A 10,575-nucleotide genomic window follows, 5' to 3' on the forward strand; every position below is an offset into this window, starting at 1 on the left:
CAAGATTGCTGGGAGAAATATCAATAACCTCAGATATGCAGCTGACCTTACCCTTATGGCAGAAAGTGAAGAGGAACTAAAAAGCCTCTTGATGAAAGTGAAAGAGGAGAGTGAAAAAGTTGGCTTAAAGCTCAATTCAGGAAACTAAGATCATGGCATCTGGTCCCATCACTTCATGGGAAATAGATGGGGAAACAGTAGAAACAGTGTCAGAGTACATTTTTTTGGGCTCCAAAATCACTGCAGATGGTGATTGTAGCCATGAAATTAAAAGACGCTTACTCCTTGGAAGGAAAGTTATGACCAACCTAGATAGCCCAATAAAAAGCAGAGATATTACTTTGTCAACAAAGGTCCGTCTAGTCAAGGTTTATGGTTTTTCCAGTGGTCATGTATGGATGTGAGAGTTGGACTGTGAAGAAAGCCGAGTGCTGAAGAATTGATGCTTTTTTTGTTTGTTTGTTTATAGCAGCTTTATTCATAATTGCCAAAACTTGGAAGTAACCAAGGTGGCCTTCAAGATATGAATGGATATACTACGGTACATCCAGATAAAGGAGTATCCAGCATGAAGTCAAAAACTGCTGAAAAATGTATTAACTAAAACAAAACCAAATTACATTCTATCAATACATAGCTAGTAACAGTCACTTTCAGGTAAACCTTAAGTACAGAATACAGACATTCCCATCTGTACTTAAGGCATCAGGCCACACTGAGGATGGTGAGAACAGAGTATAGCAGTCATTGGGATGTGAATCACTTTAATTGTGGGCTCTCCACCATTTATCCTTTTTCCCCTGATTACTAGTAAGGAGATTGAATCAATAATCAAAAACTTCTCATCAAGCAAAAGTCCAAGACCAGATGACTTCAGTGGTGAATTCTAACTTTTTAAAAATTGAGGTAAAACCATATAAAACATTATGTTACAAATGTACAGGGCTTCCCAGATGGCACAGTGGTAAAGAATCCTCCTGACAATGCAGGAGATGCAGGTTTGATCCCTGGGTCAGGAAGTTTCCCCTGGAGAAGGAAATGGCAAGTCCTCCACCAGTATTCTTGCCTGGAAAATTCCATGGACGGCAAAGCCCGGCAGACTGAAGTCCATGAGTTCCCAAAGAATCGAGCACAACTGAACGGCTGAGTAATTGAGCACACCCACGCACATACCCACTACAGATATACAACATAGTTATTCGATATTTGATACTACAAAAATCTAGTTACCATGATTACCATAAAATTACCCTCTTCACCCATTTCTCCACCTCCCATTCCTTCCCTGCTGGTAATCACTTATTCTTTTTTAAAACGTGGTCCATTTGAAAGCAATGATGTTGATGTATCCAAACCAGGTTTCTTCCTCCTCCCCATTGTGATTAATCTTTTCATAATCTTCTTATTCCTCTTAGCGCATTCAGGGCATAACAGGTTGTCTTCCAGGTCTGGGGGTGCAAAAGTGCAGGCAGGTAACATGAAGAGGGAGGTCATCCTCCTGGGGGTGTCAGGCACCCAGGTCTGACCTGCTTGGAACTGCAGGCGAACCCAACCTTCTGTGTCTGCCAAGAGTGGTCTGCCACGGACCACACACCACCGGACACCTGAGGCTTGTGGCAGAAAGGATTCAGAGGCACGAAGGGCACGTGAATTCACAGCCTTTGGTTGAACAGCCCTTGATGCAATTCTTGACCATGCTGCCAGCATGGCTACCTGAGGTGAAGTTACCACCTCAACCATTTTAGTCCTTTCCTCACTCTCACTCATCTTCCTTTTCTGTACACTTCCCCTCTTGGTCACCATGCTGTGCTTCCTTGAACATGAGTGCATTCGGGCCTCCCGTGATGATTTAGGAATATACTGACCTTTTTCAGGAAAAGCATGTTCTTGGAGTCTCCGATAAACTTCTATTTTCTGGCCATCAGTACTCAGCTTAAGTTGTTGGCACCAGTTCCGCAAAGTGTCCCGACTCACATCGTTAATCGGAGGCAATGTGGTCAGCAAGGGACAAAATGATCTTCTAAAGCTAGAACTTGGACAATCTTCCTCAAGCTCATTTGTTTGAGGAAGAGGAACTTGATTATTTGTATTCAGTGCCTCCTCTTTGACTTCTGAAGTTGAGGAAACACCTGGTTCCACTTGATGGTCTTCAATAATTTCCTCATTAACTGGATACAATGTAAGAATCACATTTTCTTCATCTAAAGGCCCTTCAAAGAAATTCTTTCCATAATTTGAGTATGCCATTTCAAGGAATGCTCAGACAAAGGCAGAGCCACAATGCTCAATCTCTGCAGTTTAATCCTCTGAACCTGAGGGTTTCTAGTCCAGTTTCTCCTTCCTTTTGTAAGCAAATGTCCCCTACTTCCAGAATTGATGCTTTTGAACTGTGGTGTTGGAGAAGACTCTTGAGAGTCCCTTGGACTGCAAGGAGATCCAACCAGTCCATCCCAAAGGAGACCAGTCCTGGGTGTTCATTGGAAGGACTGATGCTGAGGCTGAAACTCCAGTACTTTGGCCACCTCATGTGAAGAGTTGACTCCTTGGAAAAGACCTTGGTGCTGGGAGGGATTGGGGGCAGGAGGAGAAGGTGACAACAGAGGATGAGATGGCTGGATGGCATCACCGACTCGATGGGCATGAGTTTGAGTGAACTCCAGGAGTTGGTGATGGACAGGGAGGCCTGGCATGCTGCAGTCCATGGGGTTGCAAAGAGTCAGACACGACTGAGTGACTGAACTGAACAGTCCCTTATAGAAAGAGTGGTGGAAGCCAAGGCCACAGAGTAAATGTGACCACTTCACTTCCTTGGTAGTGGGTGGGCTTCTTGTTAATTTGACATCCTCTTTCATGTCTCTGTAGTGTTACCTCTGCTGCTTCCCTCTTTGGAGTTACGTTCAACCCCCACTCTGCTCCCCTTGGAGAAAGTCTGACCATCTCCTCTGAGCAAGAAGGCCTTTCCTGATGGGTCCTCTAATATGCAGGTGGAGTTAGGCACTCTCTCATCTGTGTCCCCATTGTTCTTGTGCAGGCCCTAGAACAGCATGCATTATTCAAAGCACAATCATTGTTTAGGCCTGAGGCTGAATGCGATGGCAGGGGAGTTATTTTTTACACAAGACAATAGCAGATGCCAAGAATGTTCAGAGCCCCAATCATTCAAGAACAGGGAGATCTGAAGGGAGTCTACATGGCCCAAAGGCAGTTATGTTAGGGCATGAAGCTGGAGCCATGAACCTGGAACCTGGAGAGGATTAGAGAAGCAAGCACTAGCAAGTCAAGCTGGAAGATGCAGTATCTAGTGAGGGCCCTGTCTGTAGATGGCTGGTCCTCAGTAAGCAGGTGGTAAATTGGAGAGGAACTAATAAAGTATGATGAACAGCCTTTCTTAAGTCAAACCTGAGGCTGTATTTGTCACAGGCAGCTGCTAAAGTGAAACTGGAGTCATAATTCTCCCAAGAACTCATCATATTCTTGAAACTTCCCCCTGTGTTTCCCGAATGACTTCCCCACAGGTTTGACCAAAGATCTGGACCATTTGAATTGATAAGCCCCACCAACCATCCTGGCCAGCCACACTCTGAGAAACACTTCCCTCTCTAGGTGCCTGCATGCACAGCTGGAAATAGCCGAACCAAAATGACAGTTCAGTATAACTCAGCTGCCTCATTTGGGAGCCAGCCCTTACTCCTGGTCATAAATCTAATTGTGCCCAACACCCCCTTTGTTTTTTTGGAAGTTGGGATTCCTTTGGTTAGGCCTCCAGGTCTTCCCTATTTCTGCATTTAATGAATTTATTTATTTTTCAGTTAGCAGGTTTTAGGGCTGGTTAATGAGTGGTAGAAGGCAATGGCAACCCACTCCAGTACTCTTGCCTGGCAAATTCCATGGATGGAGGAGCCTGGTGGGCTGCAGTCCATGGGGTCGCTAGGAGTTGGACACGACTGAGCGACTTCACTTTTACTTTTCACTTTCATGCATTGGAGAAGGCAATGGCAACCCACTCCAGTGTTCTTGCCTGGAGAATCCCAGGGACGGGGGAGCCTGGTGGGCTGCTGTCTCTGGGGTTGCACAGAGTCGGACACGACTGAAGAGACTTAGCAATGAGTGGTAGGGTTCTCTTGAACTGTCCAAGTGGGCCAAACTCAGACACTTTTCTTGTTATTTCCAGCTTTCAAGTCCCCAGTGTCTCTTTCAGCCTCTCCTCAACTCTGGAAATTGCCTTCCTTAGTACAGTTCCAATCTGTGGAAATTTCTGCAGTACAATGACATATAGGCCTCGGGTTTGGTTTTGTTCATTCACCTATCTTTCCTTGGACAGTTGTTTCAAGATGAACTTATTCTTTTTAAAAGGAAATTTGTGTTGAAGTGTCAGGGAGAGAGATTTGCTTTTAAACATAGTTTCTTCTCTGGGATTTGCCTGAAACTTTTGGCAGATTTTCAGGTGGGTGTTGGTTATGAATCCCAGAGAGATTTGTCAGAGGCTGCTTCAACGTCCTTCGGGTGAAGCTGTTATAAAGAGCTGCCAGGAGGGAACACTAATGAAAGGGAACTTAGAAACCTCGCTTAGTGATTGGCACCTGGGAAATTTTCAGCCTAGAGTGAATGAGTGTAGGATCTGTGTGGCAAGAACAGGAATCTACAGTGACTCAATGGCTGACTCCGTTCCCAGTAGCTCCTAGTGGTAATGACATCCCAGCTGCTTTATGGAATCATGAACCACAGAAAGTTTAACCCAAAAGATCTCTGTATGGTTGATCCTGTTTGTGACGCCAACTGTCTTGCTATTCACACTGTCTGCACTGTTTGCTGAACCCAGGGTGGGCAAGGTGCGAGCTAAGAGGCTGGAAGGAGACTTGAGGAGCCGAACTGCAGACACATTTATTCTCTTCTGGCTGACACAGCAGCCATAGCAGTATTCACAATAGTCTCTCCTCTCATGGCTGACCACACAGACACAGCCCTGATGCAGCAGTAATGCCGACACTTTTTAGGTGGATCTCACATGTACATACAGCACACAATCCGTGACCAAGCCAGAACCTCATAACACGCATGTGCAGTGCTATAAGTGATCTCAGCTGTTACATAAACCTCATGATGTGCATGCACAGTGCTATACATGGGCTCAGCTGTTATATGGTCATTATTTACAAAACGTAGGGCGAGAGAGCCTGAACACACCATCTTGGCTAATTTGCTCTCTCCCCACAATCTCCTTATGTGTTTGCCCACCAACCTTTGATCTTCCATCCACTGATCTTCTAGCTATCCATCTATCTATCCATCCAATAAATGAAGGCTCACCACTTACTGTGAAGCAGACACTGGAATAAGTACTAGGGTTGCAGGAGGAATGATTAGACACAGCACCAGTGAATAACTACAGGTCATCTTTGCACATTTCACAGTAAGGATTCTTGTGTGGTAGAGGCCAAAAGACAGTGGGGAGGCGATAGAGAATAATTCACAGAAACCTCAGCATGCCGTGCTTCAGTAGTTCACAGAGTGGTTGTTAACTGCCTTTCCCCTGCTGAATCTCTAAAGCCTAGGCACAACACTCTGCCTCCTCAACCTCTGCTCCCTCCTACGAAGTCACAGCTTTCAACCTGCTTCTACATGGGGTCTAGGCAGTGGGTAGCATTAGGGAGTCTGAGGTGCTTCCATCCCAGGTGAGATTAGAGAGACAAGCTCAGGTGGGGAGGCAGTCTGCCTTCATCTGTGTGCCATTGCTGGGCTTCCCAGGTGGCTCAGTGGTAAAGAATTCACCTGCCAAGGCAGGAGACTAGGGTTTGATCCCTGGGTCAGGAAGATCCCCTGGAGGAGGAAATGGCAACCCATTTCAGTATCCTTGCCTGGAAAAATCCCATGGACAGAGGAGCCTGGCAGGCTATAATCCATGGGGTTGTAAAGAGCTTGATGCAACTGAGGACATTAGTTTGCTAGGGCTGCTGTAACAGAGCACCACAACCTGGGTGGCTTAAACAATAGAAATGTATTGTCTCACAGTTCTGGAGGCTAGAAATCCAAGATGAAAGTGTCAGTAGGATTCATTCCTTCTGAGGATTGTGAGAGAGAATCTGTTCCAGATTCATATGAAATCTGTTCCATTTTTCCTCTGGTTTCTGGTGGTTAGCTGATAATCTTTGGCTGCTCTTGGCTTTTAGACAGGCTTCCCTGGTGGCTCAGATGGTAAAGAATCTGCCTGCAATGCAGGAGACCCAGGTTCAATCTCTGGGTTGAGAAGATCCCCTGGAGAAGGGCATGGCAACCCACTCCAATATTCTTGCCTAGAGAATTCCATGGACAGAGGAACCTGGCAGGCTACAGTGTGTGGGGTTACAAAGAGTCAGACATGACTAAGCGAATCTCTATCTTCATTTTCACATGACATTCTCCCTTTGTGTGTGTGTCTCTGGGTCTAAATTTTCCCTTTTAATAAGGGTACCAGTCATATTGAATAGACTTTAATGACTTAACTAATTATATCTACAGTGACCCTATTTCCAAATAAGGTCACATTCTAAGGTACTGGGGTTAGACTTTAGTACATAAATTTTAGGGAGACACAGTTCTACTCATAACACCTTGTTTCTGACTTTATCCTCTTCTTCTTGCCATCAGCAGTGCCTGTGAAAAGGAGGCCAGAGTGATTTGTGCTGGAGAGCAGTATGGCTTGTAGAAGTCTCATGGGCAGCTGCAGAAGCAAGAACAGCAGTTAGTGGGTGCCTGGGATTTGGTCCTCTATGCATTTGTGCTCAGAAATAGCAGGAACTGTAGGGAAAGAAAACCCAAGCACGCAGCCCTTTAGCCTGGGATAGAGTTACCAGAGGAACTCTGGGTGCAGGTTGCTCCTAGGAGTCAGATGAGGCAATCCCTGAGACCTGAGGGAAAGGGGAGAATAGGGATCAAGGCCCGGAGTTCTGTGAATGACTTGGTGTTCATGCATGTGACCATCCAGGATTTGCTGAGATTCTCTTAATCACCTCTTTGAAATATAGGTGCATTTAATTAAAAAGCATAATAATAGTGGAGTATTGCAACAGAGTACTTGTAGAGTTTGACAGATAATTTGTGAAAAGAAAAAAGGGGACATTTGCCTTACCAAATACTAGAATTTAAGATAAAATTGTCATAAAAATAATATGTTTTAGCATATGAATGAATTTCTCAACGGAATAGACTTGATTTCAGGAATGGACACAGTATGTTTACATACTTAAAATTTGATAAAGGTGATATTTCAGTTCAGAGGGAAGATTATGATTCATTCAAGACATTATATTGACCTAATTGGTTCTCCATCTGAGGGGAAGAAGTGAGGGAGATACCATCTCATGCTGTATCCAGCAAAAAATCCAGATGGGTTTGGGTTCAAGAGCTAACTGTAAGTAAACAGATAAACACATATATTAAATATTTTAAGAAAATTTAGTGGAAAATTCATTTTCCAAATTTGTATAACTTTGCAGTGTTTTAAAAATATTTTAATTAATTTTAATAATTTTATTAATAAAATAAAGGGATTAAAAATAATTTTGAAATCTGAAAAACTATGAAGGGAGAAAGAAAAGGATACGTGGTCTTACATTTTTTTTTTCAAACTTTAAGGAAAAAGCCACCATAAAGTCAAAGGACAAACTGTAGGCTCAGATGAACATTTGCAGCACTTCTGAAAGATTATGACCCCTAATTTACCCAAAACTCATATAAATTGGTAATAAAATGTCAAAAGACAATAGGAATATGGGGGAAAATATGAATAGGCAGCTCACAGAAAAGGAAATAAAGTTTTAAATGGCACTAAGAAGTGTTAACCAGAGACAGTCTAATTTAATTATTTAGAGAGTTCCTTGGTGGTCTAATGGTTAAGGTTTGGATCTTTCGCAGCTGTGGCTCAGGTTTGTTCCCTGGATGAGGAGCTAAGGTTCCACAAGCCACACAGTGTGGCCAAAACAAAAAAAGTTAATCATTTATTCATCACACTGGCAACAATTAAAAAGACCAGTGACATCTTGTGCTAGAGGGAATGCAGGGAAATGAGCACTTATTATACCTTGCTGGTAGGACTGTGAACTGTTGAAACCTCCAGGGAAAACTAATCTGGTAGTGTTTATTAAAGTCCACAGAGTCAGCAACCCTGTTTTTTGCTTTAATCATTTAATACCATTAAATCCATTATGTAACTTTTATTTGTTTATTGAAGTATAGTTGATTTACAATGCTGTATTAGTTTCAGGTGTACAGGAAAGTGATTCAGTTTTGTACATATATACATATGTATGTATTATTTTTCAGATTCTTTTCCCTTATGCTGCTGCTAAGTCACTTCAGTCGTGTCCGACTCTGTGTGACCCCATAGACAGCAGCCAACCAGGCTCCCCTGTCCCTGGGATTCTCCAGGCAAGAACACTGGAGTGGGTTGCCATTTCCTTCTTCAACGCATGAAAGTGAAAAAGTGAAAGTGAAGTCGCTCAGTCGTATCCGACTCTTCACGACCCCATGGACTGCAGCCTACCAGGTTCCTCCATCCATGGGACTTTCCAGGCAAGAGTACTGGAGTGGGGTGCCATTGCCTTCTCCATTTTCCCTTATAGGTTGTTGCAAAATATTGAACATAGTTCTCTATGCTATACAGTAAGCCTTGGTTGGTTATTTATTTTATATATAGTAGTATGTTGGAGAAGGAAATGGCAACCCACTCTAGCATTCTTGCCTGGGAAATCCCTTGGATAGAGGAGCCTGGTGGGCTACAGTCCTTGGGGTCGCAAAGAGTCGGACACAACCCAGTGACTAACACTGATGGAGAAGAAGGGGCTTCCCTGGTGGCCAAGATAGTAAAGAATCCACCAGCAATGTGGGTGACCTGGTTTCTATCCCTAGGTTGGGAAGATCCTCTGGAGGAGGGAATGGCAACCCACTCCAGTATTCTTGCCTGGAGAATCCCCATAGACAGAGGAGCCTGGTAGGCTACAGTCCATGGGTTTGCAAAGAGTTGGACATGATTGAGCAACTAAACACACACACATAGGAGTGTGTATATGTTAATACTGAACTTCTAATTTATCCCTCCCCCTACTTTCCCCTTTGGTAACCATAAGTTTGTTTCCTATGTCTGTGAATCTATTTCTGTTCTGTTATATAAATTTATTTGCATAATTTTTCCACATACAAGTAATATCATACACTTGTCTTTCTCTGTTGGACTTACTTCACTTAGTATGATAATCTCTAGGTTGATCCATGTTGCTACAAATATCGTTATTTCATTTTTATGGCTGAATAATATTCCATTGTGTGTGTGTGTGTATGATATCTTCTTTATCCACTCATCTGTCAACGGACTTTCAGGTTGCTTCCATGTCTTGGTCATTATAAATAGTACTTCAGTGAACATTGGAGTGCAGTTTCAAATTATTATGGTTTCCTCTGGATACATGCCAAGGAGTGGGATTGCAGGATCACATGGTAGTCTGTTTTTAGATTTTTAAGGAACCTCCATACTGTTCTTCATAGTGACTGAACCAATTTACATTTCTACCAACAGTGTAAGAGGATTTCTTTTTCTTCACACCCTCTCTAGCATTTATTATTGTAGACTTTTTGATGATAGCTATTCTGACCTGTGTGAGGTGATAACTTATTGTAGTTTTGATTTGCACTTCTCTAGTAATTAGCAATGTTGAGCATCTTTTCATAACCTGCTATTTATCTGTAAGTCTTCTTTGAAGAAAGTCTATTTAGATCTGCCCATTTTTTGATTGGGGTTGGTCTTTTTTATATTGAGCTGTATGAGCTGTTTATATTTTGAAAGTTAATCTCTTGTTGGTCACATGGTTTCAGCAACCCTACTTTAAGCTGTTCTTCCAGTGAGATATAAAAGTACTTAAGAATGTATGTCATACATACCTAAGAATGTATGACAGGGGTACTTATGGAAGCACTGTTTGCTGTGGCAAAATACTGGACAATGCACCAGAATCTGTCAATGATAAAATGGCCAAATAAACACCGTGCCTCCATGCTGTAGGATGTTATGTGACTATCACAAAGAAGTAAATTAGATTTACCAACATATTCACATGGAAAAATGTTACTGTATTAAGTGCAAAAGCAAGTTGTTTTCAAATGTACATACCATAATTGCATTTTTGTAGAAAAGTTGATAAGCAAATAAAACTCATGCCTATTCTGTGTTTATATTTATAACATCTTGAAGAAGCATGGCTTAACAGCATAAATTGCCTCAGGGAATAGGAATAATGGAGTGATTTTTAACTTATCGTTTCTGTACCTTGAGTTGTTTTGCTTTTTAGAAGAATCATGTTTTTGCTTTTTTAATTAAAAGCAATTGGTTAAAGGCAATTTTCAAGGGGAAAAAAAAGACAAAGTGCTTAAAACATTTTTGTGACTCACTGGGCTCTCAGGTTAAAGTCTTTTAATGGACTCACAAGGCCCGTGGGATCTGATGTCTGCATACAATAACAGCCTTTCCCCCCTTTATTTTGCTGTTTCTCCTCTGTTCCCCAACTGTGCAGGACCAGGAGCCTTCTTAGCAGTATTCTTCCCTCTCTG

At 42.6% G+C, this 10,575-nt stretch overlaps 1 protein-coding gene across 1 annotated transcript; it reads right to left on the reverse strand.

The window, feature by feature from the left end:
• Positions 1–494: 494 nt before the first annotated feature.
• LOC133256525 (developmental pluripotency-associated protein 2-like) lies at positions 495–3,563 on the reverse strand. The gene has a single exon (XM_061431334.1). The coding sequence runs from the start codon at positions 2,245–2,247 to the stop codon at positions 1,300–1,302; it is 948 nt and encodes a 315-aa protein (XP_061287318.1). The 5' UTR covers positions 2,248–3,563; the 3' UTR covers positions 495–1,299.
• Between the last annotated feature and the right edge of the window lie 7,012 nt (positions 3,564–10,575).

This window comes from Bos javanicus, chromosome 11 (assembly GCF_032452875.1).
Source record: "Bos javanicus breed banteng chromosome 11, ARS-OSU_banteng_1.0, whole genome shotgun sequence".
Classification (NCBI taxonomy): Eukaryota; Metazoa; Chordata; class Mammalia; order Artiodactyla; family Bovidae; genus Bos; species Bos javanicus.

Bases quoted from the DNA above. Each gene is read 5' to 3' on its own strand.
- LOC133256525 (XM_061431334.1), bottom strand. From the start codon at position 2,247: ATGGCATACTCAAATTATGGAAAGAATTTCTTTGAAGGGCCTTTAGAT.